General features: G+C 62.5%; 3 protein-coding genes across 10 annotated transcripts in view; all 3 read right to left on the bottom strand.

Annotated features, from left to right (window-relative positions):
- Lsp1 (lymphocyte specific protein 1) overlaps positions 1-8,067 on the bottom strand; it is a 31,882-nt gene extending 23,815 nt beyond the window's left edge. Inside the window, exon 1 of one of the 2 annotated variants that reach the window (XM_047518872.1) lies at positions 7,867-8,067. In XM_047518872.1, coding sequence (XP_047374828.1) covers positions 7,867-7,934 — 68 coding nt within the window. In that variant the 5' untranslated portion in view covers positions 7,935-8,067. The remainder of the gene's footprint in view (positions 1-7,866) is intronic. The other variant, XM_047518874.1, reaches the window with a different exon arrangement.
- A 9,351-nt stretch (positions 8,068-17,418) lies between these two features.
- Positions 17,419-19,827, bottom strand: Tnni2 (troponin I2, fast skeletal type). Its single transcript, XM_047519405.1, has 8 exons — positions 19,750-19,827; positions 19,128-19,157; positions 18,927-18,933; positions 18,415-18,456; positions 18,207-18,335; positions 18,015-18,104; positions 17,728-17,904; positions 17,419-17,644 (listed from the first exon to the last, which is right to left on the bottom strand). The coding sequence occupies exons 2-8, from the start codon at positions 19,133-19,135 to the stop codon at positions 17,549-17,551; spliced, it is 549 nt and encodes a 182-aa protein (XP_047375361.1). The 5' UTR covers positions 19,136-19,157; positions 19,750-19,827; the 3' UTR covers positions 17,419-17,548.
- Positions 19,828-21,219: 1,392 nt separating this feature from the next.
- On the bottom strand, positions 21,220-26,643 carry Syt8 (synaptotagmin 8). 7 transcript variants are annotated; one of them, XM_047519401.1, is made up of 9 exons: positions 26,453-26,643; positions 23,339-23,444; positions 23,083-23,249; positions 22,555-22,653; positions 22,289-22,447; positions 22,044-22,211; positions 21,854-21,959; positions 21,636-21,769; positions 21,220-21,540 (listed from the first exon to the last, which is right to left on the bottom strand). In XM_047519401.1, the coding sequence occupies exons 2-9, from the start codon at positions 23,430-23,432 to the stop codon at positions 21,307-21,309; spliced, it is 1,161 nt and encodes a 386-aa protein (XP_047375357.1). In that variant the 5' UTR covers positions 23,433-23,444; positions 26,453-26,643; the 3' UTR covers positions 21,220-21,306. The 7 variants fall into 7 exon arrangements, with proteins under 7 accessions (XP_047375357.1, XP_047375354.1, XP_047375356.1 ...); XM_047519398.1 differs by having other exon boundaries at positions 21,250-21,769; XM_047519400.1 differs by having other exon boundaries at positions 21,250-21,769; positions 22,044-22,202.
- Between the last annotated feature and the right edge of the window lie 511 nt (positions 26,644-27,154).

Here is a 27,154-nt window from a genome sequence, read left to right as displayed (position 1 = left end):
GGGAGCATGGTCAACCTTCAGAAATGTCGATGGAGGGGAGTGGCAAGAGCTGATCCTTCAACATGGCAGCCAAGGTACATAGTTTTTTGACTAGGACATGGTATGGTGTGGTAACAGGGTGGAATTTTGATGTCAGCTTCACTATTAATTGTCCATCCACCCACCCAACCACCAATCTCTCCTTCCATCCACCATCCCTCCCTCCATCCCTCTCTCCCTCTTCATCCATAGATCCATCCTTTCTTCATGATGTCTGTCTTGCTATTTCTCATTTATCAGCTCACCAACTCCTCAATATACCTATCCATTCGCTCATTTGCAGAAACGTAGTACATTCTTCTAGTCAATCATTTTAAGCAACCTTCTATCCATCCATACCTATGTTCATGTCTCTCTTTACATTTCTCCATTGAACAAGCATCCATCCACCCACCTATTCATTTATCCATCCATTCATTCATTCACCCACCATCCGCCCATCCATCCATCTACCCACCCACCCATCCACCCACCCACCCATCCATCCATCCTTTCACCCATCCATCCATCCACCCACCCATCCACCCATCCACCCATCCACCCATCCACCCATCCATCCATGCATCTATCCACCCATTCATTCACCCATTCATTCACCCATCCACCCATCCACTCATCCATCCATCCATTCAATCACCCATTCATCCACCCATCCATCCATCCACCCACCCACCCATTCACCCATCCACCCATCCATCCACTCATCCATCCATCCATTCAATCACCCATTCATCCACCCATCCATCCATCCACCCACCCACCCATTCACCCATCCACCCATCCATCCATGCATCTATCCACCCATTCATTCACCCATTCATTCACCCATCCACCCATCCACTCATCCATCCATCCATTCAATCACCCATTCATCCACCCATCCATCCATCCACCCACCCACCCATCCACCCATCCACCCATCCATCCATGCATCTATCCACCCATTCATTCACCCATTCATTCACCCATCCACCCATCCACTCATCCATCCATCCATTCAATCACCCATTCATCCACCCATCCATCCATCCACCCACCCACCCATTCACCCATCCACCCATCCATCCATGCATCTATCCACCCATTCATTCACCCATTCATTCACCCATTCACCCATCCACTCATCCATCCACCATCCATCCATCCATCCATCCATCCATCCATCTATTCAATCACCCATTCATCCACCCATCCACCCATCCATCCACCCACCCACCTATCCATTCACCCACCCATCCATCCATTCATTCACCCATCCATCCATGCATTCACCCATCCATCCACACACCCATCAATCCATTTGCTTATTTAATTATCTCAATACATGTAGAACACTCAGAAGAAGCACTTGGTAAACTTTCCATCCCTTTGGATCATAAAAACCACTCCTCAGTGTTCATCACTACTGTCTATATGTTCACCCATCAATCAGCATGTCTGTTTGGCTAGCTTGGACGATTTCTTTAATACACGTTTCTATGTCCAAATATTCCTCTGTCACTGTTGTCATTCATCTGTCCAGATGTTCTACTGTTTTTCCTTGCCTGTTGTACATCACATCCATCATTTCTTCCACATGGATACCTTGACCCATCTTCCCATCCTAGCAAGTCATGAACCCACCTGTGTGTATCCTTCTGTACCCATAATCAGCCAAGCGAGTTAATGCTTAAGATCACTCCTGGAAAATAGTCACCTTAAACAGTGCCAAGAACTCCCCACCACTCACTCATGCGTCCGGCCAAACAGCCCCCATTCATCTTTCCACTTGCATATCATGTATGTGCCCATCTATCTGTATATTTATTCAACAAATTCATATTGAATTTCAGGCTCTTTTGAGGTATGGCAATTCAGCATTAACAAAGTTCCTATTCTTATGATACTGGCATTTTAGGGGGAACAAACAAATAAGTATATATATTGTAAAATATTAGATGACGATAAATACTCAGAAAACATAAATCGGGTTAGGGAATGAGGAACTCTGGAGAGAATTGATGTTTTGTATATGACAGTCAAGGAAAGCCTCATAGGAGGGGAAAAAGCAGCTTACTTGAAGAGATTTGAGAAAAACATACAAGAGATAGGTGCAGGGAGCACTGTATACTCACAGCACGAGAAACAATTCTGGGAAGAATGCTGCATTCCAACTGAGAAGTGCCTGTTTACTTATCAATGTCGTCAATAGTCCATCCAGCACCAATTCATCCTTATTGGTTTATTTTTTATCCATTTATCATGCAATCCATTTCTCTCGTTATATTTGCCCATTTGTATTTCTGTCCATCTATCCATTATTTATATTTATTCATATCATCTCTTTAGATATCATTCTATTAGTCACTCCAGTGTCTATATTCCACCTTTCTACTCATCCACCTTCCATTCTTTCCTTCTATGCATCCATACTCTAATCCACTCATTTACTCGTTCCTACATCATCCATCCAGCTACTCATCTATCCATTCATCTATACACCTATCCATTCAACCATTCATCCACTCATCTATCCATCCATCCATCCATCCACCCATCCATCTATCCTTCCATCCATCCATCCATCCACCCATCCATCTACCCTTTCATCCATTCATAAACCCACCCAACCATCCATCTACTCATTTATCCATCCATCCAACCATTTATCCCTTCATGCATTCACCCATTCATCCATCCACCCACCCACACATCCATCCCATTGTTCCTATCTCCTACTTTTCTTCATTCACCTTTCTGTTTATTTATACTTTTTCCATCATTATTCCTTTTATTATTCTCTTATTTCATTTCTTCTGTGAGTAAGACATGGTTCATAGCTCGTGGCTGAGAATTAAGCAGGCCTTCATGGCCCAGGAAACCGAGAACCACGAAGGAGGCTAAGCAGAGCCTGGAGAAGTGCAGTACACATGTTCCCGTGATCCCCAGCACAGACGGATTCTGACAACACATGCTTCCTGTGAAAGCCACAAGAGGCAGTGAGGTCCCTGGGGGTGGAGGACGTTAGGGCTGGGGGTCTCAGTGGCTCCTGGGGAGCTTCTGATCAACAGAGGCAGCAACCTCCAGATGCCCTGGGCACTCATCAGTTCAGTGAGTCCACCTCTCTGAGCAAGCACCTCTAACGGAGGGCAAGTGAACCAGTCAGGGGCAAGGGCCCGGGTGGTGGGTGGTGGTCATGAAGGTCAGATTTTGGTTGGGGCTGGGGCTAGGAGAAATGTGAAAGGCTTCTTTCCAGATTCCTAAGGAACAAACTGGCTGAACTCACTCATCTCAGGAGTCATAGCTCTTTCCAGGAGAGAACCGGAGGAGAGGAGAGCCCAGCAGCCGCTGGTTTCTTTGGAGGCCACCCTCCAAGAGTAGGTCCTGTCTAGGAGGTGGGGCACAGACTCAGCTGGGACAAGGGTTCTGCTCTTGCCCAGGTAGGAAGATGCAGGATCTGAGGCCCCACCTGCCAGGGATGGGATCCCTGACTCACCTATGTAGCCTTTGGAGAAGCCATGGAACTGGATCTAGGACCCACCTCAGCTGGCAGATGGGTCCTCCTGACACCCTTCACATGCGTGTGTGCACGTGTGAGTGCATGCGTGTGTGTGTGTGTGTGTGTGTGTGTGTGTGCGCGTACACGCTCTCCCTCCACACTGAGCAACCAGAGATCCCAGGATTAGGGTGTGGGGTGTCAGGGGCTGACCCTGCCAGCCTTCTACAGACCTGCCCTGCACAGAGGAGGGCAGAACCCCAGGCCCTCCCTAGTCATTCTGGGCTCTCTGGGGGACACAGGCCACTCCCGGCATCCAGATAGCCCCTCTGCCACTCAGTGGCGTCAGATAGCTCCCTTCCCCACCAACTTGCAGGCAGTCAGCAGCAGGAGCTTGTCCAGGACTGGCCTGGCCCAGGGCAGGGCCAGAGGCTTTCCCACCTTCCCACCTCTGGATAGGGCTGGGGGCCGGGCTGTCCCATCCCTGGTCCCCTATGAGCTCAGCTCCATCCAGCCCTCCGAGGCGCTCTCCCAGTGCCTGGCTGGAGAGATGCTGACCCTGAGAAGGGACCCATCTGGGTCTCATCACAGCCTCATCCAGAGGTCCTGATTCTATCCACCTCAGGGCAGCTGGGAACCCCCTTGTGGTCGCCCTGTAGTCCCGGCCCGTCTCCCAGAAGGCCTTCAGAAACCCCTGCCGAGCAGGCTCCCTGAGGCAGGAGGGCCGGGCTGGGCTGAGGCTGGGCTGCCTCAGAACCTTGGAGAGAACCCACTCAAGACCTTCTGCTTTGCCTGAGCTGCGCCCATGTGCATCTCTGGCCCCTTGGCAGCCCGCACGGGCAGCATGACACACTGGGGGCATGGACCCCCCATGCGGGGCGGCCCAGCGCAGCCAGCACCCCAGCTGGAGCCCACAGGAGACGCCGACCCAGCCCCTCCAGGCACAGCAGTGTTAGCCACGCTCCCAACCAGCTCTGGAGGCCACCCAGGGGAGACACTGTTCAACAGAGCCTCGGGGTACCTGTCTGTGCGGGAGGGTCCTGGACCCCCTCCCCCGGCTACGGAATGTAGTCAAGAGCCTGCATTTAAGGTCTCAGGACGCACGTGGTCGAGTGGAGGGTCTGAGTGGTGACAGGTGGAGACCCTGAAGCCCCACAGGCCGGGCTCACCTGGTCAGAGCAGCAGATGCCCCGCGTGCAGGGGCCGTGCCCAGCCCACCCTCCCCACCGGCCCAAGCGCTCCCTGGGAAAGACCACAGGCACCGCCACCCGAGACCGCCACTGGCCCAGACCCGCGTTTCCCCAGGGGCTTGCTCAGCCCCTCTGGCGTCTTCTCAGGGAAACCGAGGCAGAGGCGGGCAGGCAGCAGAGGGTGGGCAACTACTGTGAGACTCAGAACGCCACTCTGGCCAGGCATTCTATCCTAAGCTTCCTGTCCCTAAGACCTTCCTGGTCCTGCGTGTGGGGACCGAGGACTGTCCCATAAGGGGACAATGAAGTCATGAATGAGCAGGAGGGACAGGCTACTGGCTCCCAGAACCTGCAGGCATAGGGCTTGTGGGGCCCCGTGCCAGGCACCTGCTCCCACGCCGGGAAGCAGAAAGGTCAGAAGCTGAGAGAAGCCCGTGGTCGCCTGCCCCAGCTCAGGAGGAAGCGGCTACCTGTCCCCTGGGCTGGGCTGGGCCTCCCTCCTCCCCACCCAGGGGAGGCGAGGAGGCCCTCAGGGAGCCGGCCTGGCCCTGCTGCCTACAGGTCTAGACCCCAGCAGCCTGGGCAAAGGGGCTTGGCCCCAATTCTCCCACCCTCACAGACCCCGTCCAGGGTGGGATAGGTGACCAGTCCCCTCCCAGGGCAAGGGGTGCAGGTTCTGTTGTGTGGACGCCCACTCCTCAGGTGAAGGCTCCTGAGGCTTCCAAGCTGGAGTTCAGAGGTTCAGAGGTCAGAGGGTCAGACGGCCCAGGAAAGGACCAGGACACCCTTCCCACCCCATGGCTTGTGGAGGGAGGCACTGTGGGCCTGAGAGGCACTCCAGGAGGTGGCCTCTTCTATGCAGTGAGCCCCGGGAGGCCCGAGGGGAGGCCAGGATGTCTCCAGGAGGTGGCAGGCCTCTGCCGTTGGTTTGGGCCTGGGTGTGTGTCAGCCAGGCGGTCAGGTTCGGTGTTAACGAGGGTGGGTGCGAGGGACCCCATGGAGCTCCGGGATTTGGACATGTTGAATCCAGGACCCTGAGGGTACCTGGTGATCACCTGCCCCCTCCAGGGCCCCTGAAGACTGTGGCACAGTACAGGTGACCCTGCTCTGGGGGCCACATGGGGGACCACAGAAGGGAAAAGTGCTCTGCATCAGCCTGGAACCCTGTGCAAATGTCACATCCTGTCCCCAAGGAACAAAGGCAAGCACGCTGATGACCGGCTGCTGGGCAGCAGGTGTAGGGAGGGAGCACCCAGGAGGAAACAAGGCTCTGTGGTCCCGAAGGGTGGGCCATGGGCCCCGCCTGCCCTCCCGGTGGAGGGACTCCGCCCGCGTGGGCCTGGGTGCAGGGCCCTGGTCTCCACCGCTCTACTCCAGTCCTGCTGACCCTGCCCAGCCATGGCCCTCTTGGGGACCCCGGGAGGGGCTTCTCTGACACCCTGCAGAGGAAAACCCCAGTCATCTAGCCGCCTCACAGGAGGACGGCCCCACCCGCCGCGGGCCTTTCTGACCCGTCAGTGTCACGCTTTCCCTCCGCGCACTTTGGGGAGGGTCCTTGGGGGATGCCCCGACCCTCAGGGTCCAAGGAGGGTCTGCCTGGGTCTCTGGCCAGCTCCTAACTGACCTGACGCAGGGCAGCCCCAGACCCCGGACCTGCACCCAGCGCCGGGGGATCAGCTGTGCCTGCCGGGTCTTGGGCGCATTCGAGGCAGCTGGGAGGGCGTGGCCAAGGATGGGCTGAGGAGGAAGGCGGGCCCGTTAGGCCACCGAGTCGGTGTCCTTCTATGGGCATGAGGCGGCAGGAGCCAAGTCCAGCACGGGGGACGGCACCGACATGAGTTCACCCTTCCCGGCTGGGACACAGCTGTCACCCAGCCTCCCTGTCTGAGAACCAGCAGCCTGTGTCCTGGCGGGGCGTGCCCTCTGGGCAGGGCATCCTCTGGCCCTCCGTGGCCCCTCATGCTGACTTGCCCCTACCTGGGGGACAGGCTTCATGGAGCCCTCCATGGGGCATGTGGCCCTGACGGCCTAGGCCAGGCCCCGCATTCTCACAGGCCCAGCCTCTGCTCAGCCTCCTTTGCCTCTGCTGCCATTCCAGGGCCCTTGGTGCCCACAAGCTAAAGCAGCGTGTGCAGCGAGGGCTGGCGGCAGGCAGCCCTGCCCCTCCCTCACCGCAGACGCACTCGGCTCCCTTCTCCTGGCCTCCCGTGGGCTCAGGCGGAGCTGCCACCTGCCATCTGCAAGGAGCAGGGCCCAGATCCACTTGGCAAGCCGGCCAGAGGTGGTGGAGACCCGACTGCTAGACGGGGCTCTGCACAGCAGCACAAGGCAGAGCCCTAGGTCACCCCTGCCCACAGCCCTGCCAGCAGCTTCAGGCCGGGGTCTCCCCATCGCCCTATAACCTGCATCCAGCTCCTTCCCTCCCACATCACTGGGCAGCAGCCCTACTGTCCGGCTCTGGGCCGGCCTCCAGTCCCCCAGCCCAGGCTCCCCACCCCTCTGACCATCAGAACAAGCCCCTGGGCTCCTCAGTGCCCTGCCTGCCCCCAAGTCCTCTGAGATGGATATCCAGGCAATTCAGGCGCAGGGCCACACTGGGCCTTGACGTCTGACCACCAACAGGCCTCCCCAAGGGGCCCAGCCCTCACACCAACCCCCGCGCAGGACAGGTGTCCGGCGGCTCCAGAGCAGGCTGGCAGCCCTCGGGTTTCTCTGCGCAGGTCTGGCGCGGCCGCACCAGGGGTCTCTTTTCTTTTCTTTTCCTTTTAGCCACCCACACGCAGCCTCTGCCCACTTCCCCTCAGATCTCAGTGGACAGCACCGAGACTGATGCCCAGGACAGGCATCTGCCCGCATCCTGGGACTCCTCCACCACCAGGGCCGGCGACCCTCCCCTCCCCATGAGGCCTGGCCACCCCCCAGGGTCTCAGGACAGAGCAGCCCTCGCACGGGCCTGTGGGCCGGGAGCCAGGGGCCGGGCCCAGGTGCCCAGCCTGCCCCCTCTGTCCTTGTCCTGGGCTTTGGACGCTACAGGCTCACGGGGAGGCCACGCTGCAGAGGCAGACAGAGGGCCATCCACCTTGGCGGTGAGGAGGGTCCCAGGAGGCACCTCTGGAACCGCAGGGGAGCTGCAAAGCCCAGGCCACGGCCCCACACCCTTACCCCGTGCCTTCCTGGGCCAGCAGGTCTTCCCGCTCCTCAGAGACCAGGTCGCTGGGAGCCTCCGCCATGTCCTCACGTCTGGACCCCCGCCCGGTGTGGTGTGTGCCAGGGCTTCGAGCGTCTAGCAGGCGCAGCCGTCCTGGGCCCCCGCCCAGCTAGGTTTCACTTCTCCCTTCCGCCGCAGGTTGAGGTTCGGGACCTATCGGCTGGGGTTGGGGTGTTGTTTTTAATTTGTTGCTGCAAGAGGAGAGGAAAAAAAAAACGGTAAACCCCAAACCACCCCTCAGGAAGCGTTAAGCAAGCTGCAGGCGCCCAGGGTGACGGAAGAGGGGACAGGGAGGGGTGGGGCCGGGCAGCTCCTTGCCGCTCAGGGCCGGTGCGGCCCCGCTGGGACACCCAGCACCTCCCGGGCCCCTGCCAGCCGCCCTGGCCCCCAATGCCTTTGTGAGACACTGCTTCCCCCTGGAGCCCCAGGGGGCTGACATGTCCAGAGGAGGTCTTCCCGGAGGCCCGACCTTGTGCCCCCTGATCCGGCGGGCCTGCTCTCTGCCTGGGGGTCACGTCCTGGGCATCTGTGTGGTCCGTGTTCCTGGGCAGGCCTACGCTCTGCAAGCAGCCTCTGCCCTGCCCTGCCCATCCCAGTTGTTGGGTGCCATCAGGTCTCCGTCTCTCCCGGGTCCCTTGGACTCCACTGCCCCTCACCTCTGTGCTCTGGGTTCTTGGAACTGTCCCTGAAGCTGGTTGGAGTCTCCAGGCTCTGGGGGGAAGTCTCGGGGACTTTCCTGGGTGGTGTTGGCAGGACTGAGAGTGGACTGAGTCCATTTCCACCCTCCATTGTCCTTGGTTGGGGGGCTGGGCAGTGGTGCCAGCAGGGGGTGGTGGGTGGTGTGGCCCCGATGTGCCGCTGGGGGGACTCTGGCGGAGGTGTTGTGGACTAGGCCGGACAACCATGGGGCAGCAGAGGCTCCCCAGGGAAACACCCTGGGCCCAGTGCCATCTTGCCCAGTCCCACCCAGCGGGTGTCCTGAGAAACCCAACCGCAGGGACTTGAGGCATAGAGGGGTAGGAGAGAGGCCCGGAGGCCAGCAGCACCCACCCACCAGCACACAATTTAAGAGGCAGTGAAGGCGCCACACCAGCCCTTAGCACGGGGGCCCCACGCCACAAGCACTTGGCAGTCCTGAGCGGGGCGGGCCTGGGGCCACCAGGAAGGCCTAAGGCCCAAGGGCAGCTGGCTGCTTCCCCTTCACTGCCCACCCCTGGACTTCTGTTCCCTCATTTGGTCGGGGACCCCAATTCCCCTTGGTGCACATGACCTTGGCAGAGCCCAGAGGCTCGCTCTGGGATGGCCACGTCTGGAGCCCATGCTGAGATCCCCACAGGCTCCCGGCTGGGAGCCCCAGTCCCCGCTCACCCCAGCCACTGTTCTGAGGAGACAGGAGGAGGCCCGGCGGAGGCCCCTGTCCTCCCTCTCCTGGCCACTGCCTGAAGGCTGGCCCACTCCTTACCCTTGGGGGCCTGGAGCTGGGGCGAAAGAGGTGCCCCACGCGCCTATGTTGGAAGCAGGACTAGGGTGGCATGTCGAGGAGTCACGTCAGGGAGTGGGGGACATCATGGAAGGGCACTGTCTTGTGGCTGCACGGCCTCTCCGAGGCTCATCCTCTCTCCTGTGATGGACTGTGAGACCTCAAAGAAGCATCCAATGTCGGCACCGTGCTCCTGGACCTGACCCCCAGAACCCTGAGCTCAACGAACCACCGTGCTTCATAAATCACCCCGTCAGGCATTTTGTCACAGCCACAGAGAAGGGACTAGGACACTCAGGACCTGGAGGCCCACTGTGACCTGCCCGACCACTGGTTTTGGTGGGGGGTTAGACCCAGGGGTGCTTCACCACGAAGCTATGTCCCTGGTCCTTTTTTATTTTGGGACAGGGACTCACAAAGTCGTCCAGGGTCTCGCCGAGTTCCTCAGAGCCCTGCTAAGCTGCTGAGGCTGGCTTTGGGCCTCAGCCTCCAGAGCCGCTGGATCAGTCGTGTGCCTCCAAGCTCGCCTGGACCGACTTTTTAGTCCCATCTGAGATGGTAGTTTTTACCCTCCAAGCTTTAGCCAGACCCCAGCCCTTGAAGGGGATGTGCTTCCTTGTTGGCCAAGGGAGGAACCTGCCCCTCCTGCTACGTCCGCTGAGGTCCTGACTCCAGGACCATATTTGGAAACAGGGTGGCTGCAGATGTGACAGAAGGTGAGGTCAGCAGGGAAGGTCCCGTTCCGGCGTGACTGGTGCCCTTGTCACATGCTGGGAGCACAGCACAGCATGATGGGGGGAGCTCGGCGACCTTTCCACGCACAAGGGACCAAGGGCCCCAAGGAGCAGAGAAGCTGAGACAGGGCCTCCAGCCTGGGAGGGACCAGACTGGGAGGGTCCAGCCTCCAGCGTCCATGGTGCTCCAGTCCCATCTGTGGTGCCACAGGACCTTTGAATAACCCCTCTGTCTGTCCAGTGGGGTGGGACCACCCTCCCTGTCCTCCAGGACCAGCAGGCCATGAGGATGCTGGGAGCCTGGACACTGTGGGGCCACATGCAGTCACCCCAGCCACGGCTCCGGGCCCCTCCTCATATCAGAGGAAGTGAAGGCCAGGACATCGCTGACTCCAGCCACTCCCAAATCCTGGAGAGGTGCTCCTTCCGCCCGAGCCCTGCTCCCCAAGCTCTCCGTCCAGCCCGTCCACTCCTGGGCCCTTTGCTGAGGACCCCGCCCTCTTCTCGTGCCAGGCGCGGGCCTCCCAAGGCCCACACGCAGGGAACCAGAGCAGAGTCAGCTACAGGCCGTGGGCCCTCCCCCTCCCCCTCCCAGCCAGGCCCTGGCCTCTGCCCCACTCCCACTGCACCTGGCCAGCAGGCAGACCAGAGAGCGTCCCTGGTGGGGCCAGCACCCATCGGGCACCCGTGTGAGCTCCTGAAGCTGCAGAGGCTCTGCTGGCAGCGGACTCGGGAGCAGGACCCCAGGAGCTGAGCGTCTCCCCAAGAATCAGACGCAACTTTTGGTTCACTTGGAATCGTTCCCTCAAACCCTGAGGCTGTATGTGGGAGTGGGACCTCACCATGTCCAGCCCCTGTCCTCAGGCCTGGTGAGGGTCCAGCAAGCAGCTTACGGTCAAGCAGCACACGAGGGACAGAGGGCCACCCAGGTGCTAGGCACTGTGGCAGGATGCGGTGGGCAGCTAGGTGGAGCCCAGTGGTCCAGGAGGAAGTCGGTGAGATGGGCAGGGCAGAGGGACATGGGATGGTCCAGGCGAAGTGACCAAGGGAAGCCTGCCCGGGCTGCAGGTGGCCTGGAGCCCAGGATTGCTGGGCAGAGCCTGCAGGCCCCTGGGGACCACTCTGAAGAGCTTCGGGAGGGGGTGAGCTGGACAAAGTCCACCTCTGAGGCCATCCACAGCTGCACAGGGGACAGACTGCAGGCCAGCCCTGAGGTGGGCAGGGGTGTGGGGCCTGGCGAGGGGGGAGGGAGAGGGGAGTCCAAGAGGCACTGGGGACAAGGAACCGCCCAGCGGGTGGGCAAGGGGCTGGGGCAGAATGACATCCAGGCCCTGCTGGGAGACAGTGTCGCACCCATGGGGGTCGCAGAGGGACGGCCGGCGGGGAGCTGTGGCCAGCACTGTGGCCCAGCTCAGATGTGGGAGGGGGAAGCAGTCGGGTGGGGCTCTGAGGGGCACGTGGAGGCTCGGGCTCCTGCAGGATGCCGGCGGCACAGAGGCCAGGGGAACGGCCGGGGCCCCGTGCCCCCTGCCCTCTGCCAAGTGGGGCTGCGGAGACGAGCTGCCCTCCTTGAGCAGAGAGCCCTCGCCAGACACCACGCCCCCCAGAGTCTTGGCCCTGGACCTCCAGCGCTCGGAACCAGCATAAAATGGATTTCTGTCCTTTAAAGGCCCCAGCCTCGGGTGTCCTGTCGATGGCGGAAGGGCTGAGGGGAGATGGGCCCTCTCTACGCGACATGGGGGCAGGCGGACCACTGGCAGTGTCAGGGCCACACGCCTAGGGGACAGAGTGGCTGGGCTGATCCAGGAGGAGAGTCCAGGACGTGGGGACGAGATCCAGGACATGGACCCTACACCAGGGGACCACGGCAGCATGGTGACTGCAGCCTGAGCAACCGGCACCACTGGTCCCAGGGGGCTCTGGCCTGCACCAGGCAAGCTCTCAGGTGTCCATGGCCTGGCTTGTCCTGGGGACACCAAGGCAGCCTGGGAGCCAGCAAGCTGCACCGCGGGCCGTGGCCAGGCAGAGTGGAGCTGCAGGGACAGCCGGAGCCGTCTAGAGCTCATGGACGTCTCTGCAGGAAGACACGGAGGGCTCAGGCCCAGGAGGGACTGTGGGTGGGGTGTGGTGCGGGCTGGGAGAGTTGGGCCTGAGGACTGGAGGGTGCCCACGCCCCCGACCAGCACAGGACGGAACCCTCGTGCCGTTCCTCAGAACGTGGCTGAGCACGAGCCGCGTCCCTAAAGAGGCGAGTCGCTAGCGTGGCCCTCATCAAGCACGACATCCACCAGGACAGACACAGAGGACCAGGTGAGGACACAGGGAGGAGAGGTACCTGCATCCTGGACTCCAGCCCCAGGACAGGGGACGGTGGTGGCCGTCTGCTGCGGCTGCCGGGAGACTCCCACAGGGGTGAGGTTGGTCACATAAGCAAGACGCCCGTAGTGAGTGGTCGCACCCCTGGGTCGAGGAAAGTGGGATTCAGGGTGGACAGGCCAGTTCTTCACTGCCCAGTGTTCTCAGGCCTGGCCTGGGGAGGGTCTCAGCCACAGTTGTCCTGGGACCCCAGGCTCCACCCTCAGGGACCTGAGTGGCCTGGTCCTCTGTGTTCGGCTGGCAGGGGCTGGAGAGAGACCTAGGGAAGCAGGGGAGGTCCCAGGCCCAGACCTTCCCCCCAGGGGGTTCCCTTGCTGAAGACGTGCCCCTGGAGGAAAGGGAGTCTGTGTGGGGGCCAGCCTCCATGGCCTCCGCTTCCATGGCCTCAAGATGTAGGGGTAGGGAGAGAGAAGGTGCATCGGGGGATGCTGGGCCCACCAGAGGGTGGAGTGGATCCCCGCAAAGGTTCTGTGTGCAGAGTCACTTCCACGGGGTGCGTGGGGGATGGACGGGTCGAGCCTGGCCAGCAGGGTTGAGGGGGCAGACACTTCTCTGCAGGCCAGTTGGTGCTTCTCTGCCCTCCAGGAAACAGGCAGGAACTCGCCCCAGGCCAGGAAGGAGACCTGAGGACGGATTCAGAGTGGACGGGTCAGTAAGGTAGGGCTGAAGGGAGGCCAGTGGATTTAGGGAGAGGTGAGAGCCCCTCACAGACAGTGGAGAGGCCCTGCAATGGGCAGTAGCCAAGCAAAGAGGAAACACGGGAATCAGAGGGTGCTGACCCAGAAGGTGCCCTAGGCAGTGGCGTGAGGTCCGAGGGAGCCTGGCTTTGTTTCACAGCTTGGTGCAGTGGAGAGAGAGGCCCAGCCTAAGTGCCAGGGCAGGGGGACTGGCTCCCGTGGCACGTGGCATCAGAGCTGTGGCCACAGGACATGTGTCCCTAGAGATACGGCCACGGTGGAGAGGCAGTCCCTGGGCTCCTGGAACAGCCACACTTAGCCCTGCAAGCTGGGGACTGTCCCCTGGAGACTGCCGTGTGAGCAGCCCAAGGCGGGTGACGGACATGTGGGTGATGGACAGGGAAACCCTGCCCCCGCCCCAGGGTCTGGTGGCTTTATCTGCTGGAAGGGCGTCCCAGGGCATTGGGCCGATGCCTGGCCTCAGAGACACAAGGAATAGCACCATGTGCCCTGCTTCACCAAGCTCACCTCCTAGTGGGAGAGAGCCAGTCACACGGCTGAGGAGCTAGTCAGTGGCAGTTTGGAAAATCACCAGGAGAACGGCCGAGACTGCGGGTCGGGGGCTGTGAAGCCCGGGAGCCTGGACCGGGGCTGGGGGCAGGCTGGGCGGCCCTCAGGAGAGACCGAGCCACGGGAGGGCGGTGGGAGGCGGGGGTACCTGTGCCCATCCTGAGAGCCAAGTGCTCCCTTCTCCTCTTGAGGCCGGGAGGCTGTGAGCATCTGGGTGGAGTGGAGTCTGAGCCCTAGACCAGCGCTAAGGGCTCAGGGCCGGTGGAAAGCCAGAGCCAGGAAGAGGGGTTCAAGGAGGTGGGTGAGGCCCTGGAGCACACCAAGGCTGGCCAGGGCCCAGCTGGTGTTGGGGACTGAGAGGACATAGCTGGGGAGGTCACTGGGGTGAGGCAGGGCTGGAGACGGAGGGAGAGGCTGGCCTGGGTCCTGGTGCCCAGTGGCTGAGGTGCCACGGCAGGTGGGCATCTGGGGGTGCTCTAGCCTGCAGGACCCACTGCTGGTGCCCTCTTGACCAGGTGGGGAGTCCAGACCCCAGACCTTGCCTCCACTGATCCCACCTATGCCCCAAAGAACCCTGTTGTCCCTTGCTCTGTCCAGCGTCTGGCCTCTGCTCCTGCTGTCCCTGGAGGTGGTGGCCACCCGTGACCAAGGGGTCCACTGAGTGGTGTGGACTCCTCTGACCCTCAGGAGCTCCCAGGACTGGGGCAGGGCCTGCATCCTCCCGAGCAGCATGGCTCCCTGGGCTGCAGCACCCTCCGGCCACACCTTGGCCTCTGAAGTCTCATCACCGGCTCCTGTTGGCTCTTTACTTAATTTTTTCTGTTGTCATTTAAGAATTTTATTGTCTAAGCAGGTGAAGAAGTTTGACTCTTTGGGAAATGATCTCAAGTTTCCAGAGAAGTTTCAAGAACAAGGACAGTGAGGGAGCCCCGAACCCTCGTCACCCGCCCTCGCCTCCACGTCCCCTGTTGTCATCTCTGCCCCTCTCTGTGCAGGTGCCTCTCGGTTTCCCTTCCCTCCTGTCCCCCTTTAACCCGAACCCTCGGCTCTCTTACCCCAGCACTAGGCAACACCAGCAGGGCCCTGGCCAGCCTGGCTGTGCTCCAGGGCCTCACGCTGAACCTGACTTCCTCTCACCGTCTCTGGCCCGCAGCCGGCTCCCCTGCTTCCTCTTACCTTGTCTGAGCCGCCTGTGGCCTTCCTGGTGCAGAAAGAACTCAGATTCTTCTGTGCATCTCCCGCCCAGCCCCGAGACCGCTGTGTCTCCAGGGAGCCCTGGGCTTTTGGAAGGGGAGGGTCTCGGAGCCCCGCCCTCTTGCTCCTGGCTCCTGGGCGTCCAGCGGGAGACAGCTGAGGTGCCCACGCTGCTGGCCTCCTCACTCCAGCCCTCCTTCCCCTGGTCTCCAGCAGCCGTGATTTGGAAAGCATGGTTTTATGTGCCTTGTCCACTTCCCCCCAGCATGGCCAGGCACAGGTCATTTGTGACATCTGTGGCCTGCCCTCCCTGACCTCCAGCCTCACCCGCAGGCGCAGCTCCCTGCTTCCTCCTGCCCTCAGACTCGCCCGGCGCATCTGCCAAGATCTGCACCTAGTCTGCGTCTCTGTCTCCGAGGCACCTGATCTGCCCTCCGGCCAGCCCCACTCTGCTGCCTCTGCCGGCAGAGCTCCTACAGGCCCAAGCCCACAGGTCCACCGCTGCTCCCTGATGCTCTGGAACCCTGGAGAAGGGGCACACTGCTCCATGCCTGCCCGGGCACCAAGGCCTGAGGTCTCAGCGTCTCCATCCACCCCCTTCCCCAGGCGAGAGTGCGGGCTTAGGTTCCATCCCCCGTCTTGCCTCCAGTCTTGCCTGCTCTCTGCCTGTTCTCCACCTGCTGAGATCTTTCCAGAAAGCAAGGCTGGACAAGGACAGTGCCGGCCAGGTGTTGAGCTAGGTGCTTCACAGGAATCGCCCTTTTGGGTCCTTGCTCTCTGTGGACTTGTGCCCTTCCTGCTGGGACACCTGAATCACCCGTGGGCCGCAGGGCAGCACCTGGCCCGGGGCAGAGCTGGGCCCGTGTCACGTCATCTGCTGGCCTGGTCGACCGCACCAGCCTCCTTACTTCACTTGCTCCTTCATTAGACCTGAACAGGTGTCCACGTGTCCTCTATCCAGCCCAACTCCAAAGCTCAGGGGCTCTGCCCTGCTCTGCCCCTGCTCAGCCTGCCTATCCCAGTCATTTCTATGCCTTTGCCTTAAAATGAAAAGGAATTTCCTGCAGCGTCAGCCCAGACGAGAGGCTGAGTCCTGCCCGTTGGGTGTGGGGTCCCAGTGGTGGGACGCGCCTGGGCCTGGAACACCCTGCTTCCTCCTGCTCACCTCCCTCCCTGATCGTCCCTGGGGACTGCTCTGGCATGTCACCATGAAGGCACCCGACCCCAGGCTGGCGTGGGCCCTACTCACGGGACCTGAGGGGCCCGAGTGCCAACATGCTCTGCCACGTGTGCGAAAGCCTGTCCCTGCACCTGTGCCCACCTAGCGCCCAGTCGCCGGCCCTGCACAAGGGCTCTTTCCAGAGAGCTGTCTTCCCCTGCAGGAGCTGGTGCCCAGGCAGAAGTTCGGGCTGGGGTGACAGGATCCCCAAGCTGGGGAGTCCTCAGGGTACTTGACAGGAGTGCAGTAGGCACCCCAGAGCTGGGTGGGCAGGAGGAAGCTGTCCGCAGTGAGGCCATCCAGGGCACCGGGCTGACCTGCCACTGCCCTTACTACCTCCAGGAACCCTGCAGACCAGCACAGGACCTCTGGAGGGCAAGGGCTGGCAGCCTCCCTGGGCTCCCGCTGGAGACTGTGCAGAGGGGCTGCTGAGGGCCCACGGCACAGGGCGACCTACACCCAGCCCTGCTGCGGAGCTCTCGTCAGGGACTGTTAGGGACACTGTTCTTGCTGCAGCCAGGGCCTGGGTTGAACAGAAACCAGAGGCGAGCTCCTCTGGGCCCAGGGGGTGGCCAGGCTGGACCTGCTGTCAGTCCTAGCACAAGATGAAGGACCCAGCCCTTGCCCGGTGGGCACAGGCACCTGGAAGGGCTGTTGCCCAGGTGACCTGCATGCCTCTGTGGGAGGGTCTGGGGCCTGGCCCGTGGCCTAACTCTGCAGCCAAGCACCGAAGCCAAGGTGCTCAGGCCCCCTGGCACAGTGGGGAGTGGCATCACTAGTCCTGTGCAGACAGAGTGAGGACTCGGTCCCAGTGCCCAGACCAGGGGCAGGCACAGCATACCTCGAGGTCCCAGGAAAGGACACCACGCCACACTGATGTGGGCGGGAACACGGGGACAGCAGACAGGGACCCAAGGTGGCTCCAGCTTCCGGCCTCAAAAGGGAGGGAGAGGCGGGGGAGGGGGTGCCTGCCAAGTCCTAGCCTGGCCCTGTGCCCCTCTAAGGAGGTTCCTCGGACCCCGCACACCTCTGATGACGATGCAGTGAGTTCCCCTTGGGACTCCCCAGCAGACGTGGTGGGGCCCTCAGGGCCTTCTCTGGGCCCTGTGGTAGTGGACGTGTCCAGAGCGGGCCTGAGGAAACGGGAGTGCAGCCTGGGGTGGATCCCACATGGGGCTCTCCCGGGCTCCCCCCGCCCCGAGCCTAAAGGGCTACAGGCCAGCGCAGGCCAGGGAAGAACCAAACCAGACCAGTCGTGGGGTCTCAATCCTTTATTGACCACTGGGATGAGGCCGAGGCCAGGTGCCACCATACTGGGCTGGGTGTTGGGCGCCTCCCCAGTGGGTTCTGCTGGGCACTGGGGCCTGGGGAGGGGCAGCAGGCAGTCTAGGATTCCGACTCGAACATCTTCTTCCGGCCCTCCATGCCGGACTTCTCCTCGATGTTCTTCCTCCAGTCGCCCACGTCGCGCAGATCCCGCTCCTGGGGGGCCGGGAGATGTCAGGCCCCGCCACCCGCCCTGCGGTCCCTCTGCGGCGGGGCCCTGGCGGGGCAGTCGGGCTCACCTTCTCTGTGTCCTCCTTCTTGACCTGCTTCAGGTTGGCCCTCAGGTCCATGCACACCTTGTGCTTGGAGCCCAGCAGGGCCTTCAGCATGGCATCCGCTGACATGCGCACCCTGCGCAGCGGGGGCCTCTTGAACTTGCCCCTCAAGTCGAACAGCTTCTGGTTCATGTCCTCCAGCTGCAGGAGGGAGGCCCGTGGGTGGGTGCGGGCGCCCGCCTGTGCCCCGCGCCCCGCGCCCCGCGCCCCGCGCCTGCCCTGTGCCGGCACCGCCAAAGCCAGCCGCTCACCTCCTTGCTGCTCTTCTGCACCTTCACCTCCATGTCGTATTTCTCCTCCTCGGCAGCATCGATCTTGGCGTGCAGCTGCCTGCAGAGCTCCTGCGGGCGGGGGCGGGTGGGCATGGGTGGGCGCCCTCCACACCGGCTGTGGCCAGCTCCTGCCCCCGCCCTGTGCTCCCCTGGGGCGCGTGGCGCCCGTACCTGCACTTCGGCCATGGAGCCTGGGAGGTGCAGCGGTGGGCAGTGCTCGGAGAGGTAGTTCTGCTTCTCCGACTCGCGGCGGCTCTCCTCCTTCTCCAGCTCAGTGGCCGCTATCTGGAGCATCACGCTCTGCGGGGTGGGGTGGCAGGTAGGCAGTGAGGGGCTGCGGGCCGCCACACCCCTGGCGGCCCCCGCAGCCCGTACCGACCTTCAGGTGCTGTCTCCGGGCCGTGATGGCCCTGTTGCGCTTCTGCAAAGCGGGGCGGAGGGGGCAGAGTCAGGCCGGCCAGGCTGGGGCTCCTGCAGGCTGCTGAGCCTGGAGGTTCCAGGGGCTGCAGGGCCCCAGGGCCTGCACCCCACCCCAGGGCCTTCCTCCAAGGACTCCATGCCTGTGGCTGAACACTTTGCCTGGTGGAACATGTGGCTGGGGAAGGGGGCTGGGGGATGCGGCTGGGGCTGGGCCGCAGAGGTGGGGGAGGCTGGGGAGGTGCGTAGGGTGCAGACATTAGAAAGAAGAAGTGATTCTCGGGTGTCCAGGCCCCGGCCACGCTTCCCCTGCCCCACCAGGCAGCAGGCAGCCACTTCCTCTCTTTCATCAGCGTCTCCAGGGGTCGGGAGTATCTTCCTTGGGCCTCACGGCCTGGCAGCGCTGCCCACTGACCTATCCTGAACCGGGGGGTATGTCCCCTCCAGGTTTCAGGCTGACAAATGGGTACTTACCTCCTCACTGTCCCAGGAGGAAGACAGGAAAGGGAGAGAAGAGAGAGGTTAGGCCATGCTGGTAGCATGTGGCCACGGCGTGGGGGTATCAGGGGCTCATGGGGCCAGGGTGGGCAGGGGCCGCTGCTGCGGAGCTGTGGGGACACCCACCCCATGAGGGGAGGGTGGGGGCGGTAGGGGCCCCGTGCTGGTGCCACTTACTCCCCCATCCTGAGGTCTTGAGCTCGGAGCCTGTGGGGAGAGAAGGGGCAGAGGTGTCGGGCCTGTGCCACACGAGGCCAGCCCAGACAGGTGGCGAGGGCAGTGGCCCTCAAGTCCACTGCTCCCCCTGCCTGCTGGCCCCAGCGTGACCTCCTCAGAGGGCAAGGGCTTGGAGGAGTTCCCCAGGGTGGGCAGCCAGGGCACAAGGCTCCCAAATGCCTGAGGCAGGGCTTGAGGAGTTGCAGCTGTCCCCAGGGAGGGAGGACGGGCCAGCACAGGTGGCTGCCCTCGCGGTGCCGTTATTTTTAACTCTGCTCCTCTTGCTCTGGACCCAAGTGCATGCCGAAGACGCCCCTGCGGCTGGGGGCTCAGGTCCCAGCATTGACCTGCAAACTCCTGCCCGTGTCCCCATTCAAGCTCTGGTCATCAGGGCCCCCCAAGACCCCTGCCCCATCCTGGCTACCTCCCCAAACGGCTGCTTCTCACTCCCTGCTTTGTGAAAGCCCCCAGGGAGGGGTGCTGGCAGCAGCCCCCCAACACCCTCAAGACCCTGACCCAGGCCGTCCTGCAAACTTGAGAAGCGCCTTATCCGCTGGCCTCAGTGGGCTAGGCTGGGCCTCACCTAGAGTCTGGGCAGCAGGGCTGGGAGCGAGGTCAGGCCAGCAGTGGAGAGTAGGCTGGTGGGCCCGGGGGAGGGGTATAAATGGCCTCCCCCAGGCTGGGCCCCTGCTCAGAAAGGGCATGGAGACTTCCTTAGACCAATGGGGGCACAGAGAGCAGAGAGGCCTCCCCACCTGCCCAGGCCGCCTGGCCCGGCCCAGCCCAGGCACTTGCTGCTGGCCGCGTGCTGCCGTCCTGTCCAAGAAGTCTTGCGGGGGGGGGGGGGGGGGGGTGCGGTTGGGCTGCTCTATTTAGGGCTCAGTGACGAGTTCGAGAATCCTCCCGTGTTCTTGTAAGGAACAAGGACCCTGAGGACACTGGGTGGCTTTGCGTGTGGGCCTTTGGGAGGCCCCAACTCCCGCATCAGGGGAGCCTCCTCCACCGCGAGCTTGCCCACAGCACCCGGCTGCCTAGGTCCATGTCGGATGCCCCTCGGACTCCCCCACAGCTGCTTCCACAGGGCTCCCTCACTGCTTGCTGGGTGGCTGCCCCCCACTCGAGTCCCAGGGCTGGCTGTTCAGGCAGATCTGCAAGCCCACTCCTGGGGAGGAGTGGACGCCCACACTCAGCCTCCTGGCCCTGACCGTGCCCGGGCTGGGGTGCGACTCTTCCCTCTGCGTGACCTGCCTCCTGCCTGGTTGCTGGAACAGGGCGGGGCCCTGGGTGAGCAGTTGAGCCGCCCCGGCCTGCGCAGCGCCCTGCCTGCCTGCTGCGCCTTCGGCTGACAGCTCGGAACATGTCCTCCACCCCAGGACAGCACAGTGCCGCCCTGGGAACCTTTCTCTGACCTGCGGGGGCTCGGGGCCCCTCTGCCGCCTGGCAGGCCTGCGCTGCCCTCTCACTCGGCCAGGGCCCTTTCCCCATCCGCCCCTGGGCCCCACCCTGTAGAAGCACCGGCCGTGACTTGGCACCCTCTCTGAGTGGTGGGGCGCTTGGCCCAGCCCTGAAGGCTCCCCAGCCCACGGGGATCAGAGGAGACACGAGATGCAGGAGGTTTGGAGCACTGAAGCCCTCCAGATGTGCGGGGATTAGGAGGTGCATCCTGGGCCAGGGCTGCTCCCCCTGAGGCCCCCAAGCAGCTTCCAAAGGTGTCTACTGCCCCCTGCTGCCCGAAAGGGGGAGTCCATAACTGCTGGTCCCTGAAGGTGCCGGGTCCCCTCACTCGCCTGTCCCCATCCACAACGCCCCCTGTTCCCACACCAAGTCCCTGTGGGACAGCTCCGGGCCCCTCCCATACCATTGCCAGCCCACCAGATGGGAGGTCCCCAACCCCCTGCTTGGACCTGAGCCTCTTGCAGGACCCCACCCCCACCCAGGGATCAGACTTTGGGCAGAGGCTCAGGGCCCCAGGAGTCTGGAGAGGAAAGCCTGCGCCATCCTTGGGAGGGTCCATGGCTGGGGATAGAGCCCCGCTCTGTGTCCCTGTCCCCCCAGGGCCCAGCAGAACACACATGGTGGAAGAAGGTGTTTATTACAGGGTTCCCAGGAGTGCCCTGGAGAACGGAGGCTCCTGATGGTTTCAGGAGTGGGGCACTGGCAGGCGCAGTCGGGGCTGCAGGGCCAGGATGCCATCTACCTCCCTGGCAGGCCTTAGTCGGTGCCACCAGGCAACGGGCCGCCGGGCATGGGCCAGCATGTCTGCCCAGTGCTGCAGGGGCTGGCCGGAGGCCCGGGAGCCGAGCAGCACCTTGCCCACAGGCTCAGCTCGGAACTGCAGACCACGGACCCAGACGGCCAGCACCAGGTCCACGCTCTACACAGACAGGCAGCACGGGGAGAGGAAGAAAGGCCTGGTCGGTTCAGCCCTGCTGAAGGTCCTCCCCACCAGCCTCCGCGCCCCCAGCCCACCTGGACCTGGCTGAAGGGCACCCGGAAGGTGAAGGCCTCGTTGAAGTAGGGGGTGGCCGTGGCTCTCTTGGCAGAGGTCTTTCTCTTCTTCCATTTCCTCCGGTTCACCATGAGCTGGACCTTCACGTAGTGCTCTGGGAAGACAGGAAGGGGTTGCAGGTCCCAGGTCCCGCACCAGGCCGCCAGCCCTCTCCCGAGTGGACAAGTATGGCCCTCACCTGCCAGCCCTGGACTCAGGCCTCGGCCCTCCAGCACCACCACGGTCAGGCGGCCTGAGCTGGGGACATACTGGAGGGAGAAGCAGAGCTCCCCGGTCTGCTCGGGCTGTGGACGTCAAGAAGGGCTTCGGCTGGAGGACTGTCCTTGCCGGGGGGAGTTGGCCCGCACTGCTCCACCCTGGGCCCTCACCTCTCCGGGCCCCGGGGGGCCCAGCTGGTACCAACGCTCCAGCACATGCTGCGGATCCACGGCCCCCAGCGGCAAACAGAGTTCCCCGAGGGGCTGGTGCTCCGAGAAGGGCTTGAAGTCCAGCAGCCGCACCTGCAGTGTGGCCCGGGGCAGCTCTGCCTGCGGGACCTGCCAGCAGGCCTGTGAGTCGGACCCTGGCCCTGGCCCTGGCCCTGGCCCACCCAGGCTGCCCGGCCCAGACTCACGTGGAAGCAGCAGGTCTCCTCAAACACGGGGCAGAGCGTGCCGCGGTGCACCTTGGTTTCGTGCCCATGCCTGGCCTGAGTGGAGACGCTGACGCGGGCGTAGGGGTCCGCTGTGCCCCTGGCCCTCAGGTCAGCTGCCTGCTTCAGGCCCACCCTGATCTGGGAGGCAGCAGAGCGGGTCACCAGGGGCTTTCCAGCACCCCCACACTGTGCCCACCATAGCCTCCTGAGCCTCAGAACCTCGGGGCCTGCCGAGGGGCCCTCACCTCCTGACTCCCCAGGTCATACTCCAGGGAGAGCTGCAGGCGCCCCCACTGCCGAGGGTCCTCCAGGGTGCCTGGCCGCTTATCCACATCTGGCTGCACCTGGAATCATGTCCCCATCAGAGCCCTGTGCTCCCAAACAGCAGCTCCACGATGTGGGTCAAGCCTCCCACCTCCAGGCCAGGCTGCCAGATGGCTCACCTCCTGAGCTCAGCTCTGCAAGACTGGCCAGTCCCCCAACCCCTGTTGCAACACCACCTTCCTCAAGAACCTGCTGTGGCTCCCCATGACCCACGGGCTATCATCTGTCCCTCCTTTGTGATGCCTTCCCTCACCCTTTTTACCCGTTTGCCTTGCCAGGAGGGCCCTCCCTGCCCCTGCTTCTGGGTAGATCAGACTGTCCCTGGGGGCTTAGTTGATCCCTAACTCCCTGTGCTGCCCCGAGCTCCCGAGGCTGGACCTTGCGTTGCCCTCTCTGTACTGAGCCCGCATGGAGCTGGGCACCAGGGAGGCACAGGCACCTGCTCCTACCAGGTGGGTGGTGGTGCTGCTGCGGGCACTGCCCAGGCCCACAGCCTCCTTGTCCCTGAGGTGCTTCTTGTGGCGGCGGCGGCAGCGGCAGCAGAAGGTCCACAGCAGGCAGGACACAGTGAGCACACCAGCAGCCAGGGCCACAAGGACGAGTGCCCAGCGGGGCCCTGGGGCCAGGGACCGAGATGCCTCTGTGGACGCCCTGGGACCAGCTGGCCATGCCATCCCCACGCCCTGCTCCGGGTTCCACACTCACAGGGCGTCTGGGCAACGAGGTCCGGAGTGAGCCCTGGCAGAGCCGTGGTGCCAGCTGGGGCCGGTGCGCTGGGGGGACCAGGTGGGTGCCCCATCTTCCTGCCCTGCTGGCTCGAGAGAGATGGCCAAGGTGGCCAGGTCACCTGGCTGGAATGGCCACTCGGGCTCCTGCCTGCTGCCCCATCTGCCTGCAGTAACTATGCTGGGGCTGCCTGGGCGAGGAAGAGCCAGGGGTGGCCAGGGACAAGGGTTCTGGGCACAGCAAGCCAAAGGGAGGGAGGCACAGGGCCTTGGCCGAAGCACCGGCTGCCTCAGGTCGGTCTCATGGCTGCTCCCCAGCTGGACCTTCTCCCCCACTGCAGGAAGTCCCCCTTCCAGGAAGCCCCCTCCCTGCCCCTTTCCTGGGCCCTGAGCCCTTCCTGGGTTCCCTGTTCATGGGGTGGGGGTTTCACCCCCTTCCTGCCGGGGCCTGCTAGGGTTTGCATGTTCTCAGGTGGACCTGCTCAGAGGTGGACCTGTTCTCAGATGGACCTGCTCAAAGGTGGACCTTTTCTCAGGTGGACCTGCTCAGAGGGGACCTTTTCTCAGGTGGACCTTTTCTCAGGTGGACCTGCTCAGAGGGGACCTGTTCTCAGGTGGACCTTTTCTCAGGTGGACCTGCTCAGAGGTGGACCTGCTCAGAGCGGACCTGTTTTCATGTGGACCTGTTCTCAGGTGGACCTGCTCACTGGTGGACCTACTCAGAGGTGGACCTGCTCACTGGTGGACCTGCTCTCAGGTGGACCTGCTCACTGTGGCCCCAGGCCCAGAGGCTGCTTGGCGCCATGGACATGGAGTTTTGTGGGGTCATGGGGGTGAGCTGGGGGTCTGGGGAACAGGGCTGGCTGCGGGCAGGGGCTCGTTGGAGCAGGCCTGGGCCCAGGTACATTTGTTAGTGGGCACCAGGCCAGCAGTGCCTGGGGATGAGGCGAGGTGGGGGCAGGCAGGGGCAGGGTGCAGCTGGGAGCGCCAGAACATTCCTCCACTCTGACGCAGCCCTGCCCAGACTCGCCTACCTGCCTGCCCCCACCCCTTGGCATGCGGGTGGGAAGGAGGGTGAGGTACAGCTGCCCCACCCTGCACCCCACCTGCCTGGGGCTGGGGAGGAAGCACACCTGGCCGGGGGGGTGGTCCCGCCCCCAGGAGCTTGGAGGACAGGTCCCCAGCTGGGGGCTGGGGTTCCTCTGTGACCCTAGGGAGGGTCCGCTCTGGCTCAGTTCCCTCCCGCCCCCAGGGCAGTAGCCAGCCAAGAGTCTGGATTCCAGCACTTGAGCCTACAGGCCTCAGGGGCCAGCCCCCCAGAAATAACCAGTTTTTGGAACCCCCCCTCTTCCCTTCCCCCGCGGCACCCCTCGTTCCTGGTGCCCCTCACCCATAACCTCAGTGCCTCACTGCCAGTAGGCTAGGAGGGCAGCTCTGGTCCCAGAACAGCCGGCCTCAGCGGCCAGAGGCTGAACACAGGTTGACCCTGCGAAGTGTTCAGGAGCGTGGACCAAGGCCGGAGCCCATGCAACCCCAGGGCAGGGCCTGGGGGTGTTATGGGCTTCAAAAAGGGAAGCAAGGGTGGGCTGGCTTCTGGGGCTACGACCTGCAGCACAGAGCACCCCCACCCCAGACAGGGACCCCTGCTGGGTTGAATGCCTATCATTGCTCCTGAAATTCTTGATTTTTGAATAAGAGACTGCATATTTTCATTCCATGCTTGCCCTACAAATTGTGTATCTGGTCTATAATTTGTTTCCACACCCCAACTTCATAATTTCAGTTCATAATTTGGTCGGGGGCCCTCAGCCCACTGCCCTCCCTCTTGTTCCCGAGGATAGAGCGCCCGCAGTGGTTGCCTATGGGTTGAGCTGGCAGGAGCCTCAGGGGTCTCACTGGGTCCCCCAGGGTCCCTGGAACAAAACGGCAAGGTCCAAACAGCCCCCTGCTCCCTGTTAATTAGAATTCAAAGCCACCTTTTCCACACAGAGAGGCGTTCTGTGACCGAAGCAGCCTCCTTTGAGACTTTATGGCTGAGATCGCGGGAGAGCACCGGCAGACTCCATCAGTGTGTGCTTCTGTATGGCCGCCTGGCCTCCCTCAGTCCCTCTTGCCTGGGGTCCTACCTCCCTTCATCAAAGTGGAGGGTGGGGTAGAGGGCAGGGATGGACCCTGAAATGGTGGATTGGGGCTGCCGGTCGGGCAGGATTCCTGGGCTGGCCTGGCAAAGCCAGTCAGCAGAGGACCACAGGGGTTGGCTGGAAGCTGAACATGGAGGATCTTGGGACCCTGAGGACACCAGTTGCTGAGCTGGAAGAATCCACAGGGTCCCGTCGGACCCCTGGGTTCCTATGGTGGTAAAGGTTCAGGCAGGCACACAGCCACCAGGTGGCGCCGTCCGCCCCACTGGTCCCCATCACTGGGCAGCAGCCAGCCTCCAGACTGGGCATCCAGGGGAAAGCAGCCAGGAGTCCAGGGCCAGAGTAGCTCAGAGCCGAGAGTCCCACCCCATCCCAGGGACTGAGCCATCCTTGGGACAGCCTGGGATAGCGTCCTCCTTGAGGGGGAGTCTGGCCTCTCATGCTGCTGCCTGAAATTAGTTGTCTGTCTTCTGTGGCCCCGAGAGGAAAAGACTCTCTAGGGGACAATGCAGTTTTCCCAGGAGAGAGAAACAGGTGTCCTTCCCACGTTGAGGTCCCGCCCCCAGGCTCCCTCCCTGTCCCTCTGCACCCAGCTCTGCTCTACCCTGCTGGTAGGGTTCCCCAGGCTGCCAAGATCAGCTCCCACTGTTCCCATTCCATCCCGCCAGCTCTTCGAGGCCTGAGCAAGCCCCATTCCTCCAGGAAGCCCTCCAGGCTGCCAGCTTTGTGCTGGATTCCTCTCTGAAGTCCCTCCCAGGCAGGAACCCAGGCAGATCTGTGCCACTCTTTGAAAGTCCAGGCTGGGCACTTACTATTGATTAGTTAGGCCTGCTAACTAGTTTCCTCCACCACCAGTCAGCTGAAACTCGGGTGTCTTTCCGTGTGCCTTTCCCCCCGAAAAGCGAGATTACCCCACGAGCCGCTGGCAGACCCCAGGCATGTGGCCCCCTCACCTGATGCCCACCACTTCCCTGGCTGGCTGGCCTCAGGCCTTCCTCTCAGACCCTGGACACCAAGAGGCCAGGCCCGCTTGCTGCTGTGGCTGGAGCCCGGCGCTCCCTCTGCCTCGAGGGATCAGGAAAGCCCAGCGTGGGAGGCAGGGCTTCAGGAGCCCCACCTCGCGGCCGGAACTGCTGGCCCTCAGGAGCCGGGAAACTCCCCCGGGGAGGAAGGCTCCCCTTAAGCCCAGGTCTGAGTGTCTGGGCTCCAGCCTGTTTCCAGGGGTCCTCCAGGCTGGAGAGGCAATGGGCCCAGCAGGCTGACCTGGTGAGGGGCAGACTTGGCTTGAGCAGTGCTGCACACCAAGTGGGCTTCTGAGTCATGGGGCAGACTTCTGGCCCTGCTGGCCACCGCGGCAAGCCTGAGCGAGGTGTGGCTGGGCAGGGGCTGCAGGGCACTCTGGCTGGGGCCGCCCTGAGCAATGCTGGGTGGATCTCAGAGGGCCACATGGTCCTGCTTGGTCCTGCTGCCACCTGGCTTCCAGGACCAGAGAACATTCTGGAAGCCATCCTGTCTGTGCCTTTGCCCCAGTCACTAGAGTTCTTGGTTTCCCAAAGAGTGACCCCTCACCCGGGTGGCTGGTGAGCCAGTGGCCAAGGTCCTCACTGCAGTCTAGCCTCAGTGGTTGTTGCTTCAGTTGGGCCTGATTATCCGAG

Source organism: Sciurus carolinensis, chromosome 11 (genome assembly GCF_902686445.1).
Source record: "Sciurus carolinensis chromosome 11, mSciCar1.2, whole genome shotgun sequence".
Lineage (NCBI taxonomy): Eukaryota > Metazoa > Chordata > Mammalia > Rodentia > Sciuridae > Sciurus > Sciurus carolinensis.
This window is presented reverse-complemented; position numbering and strand designations above follow the sequence as displayed.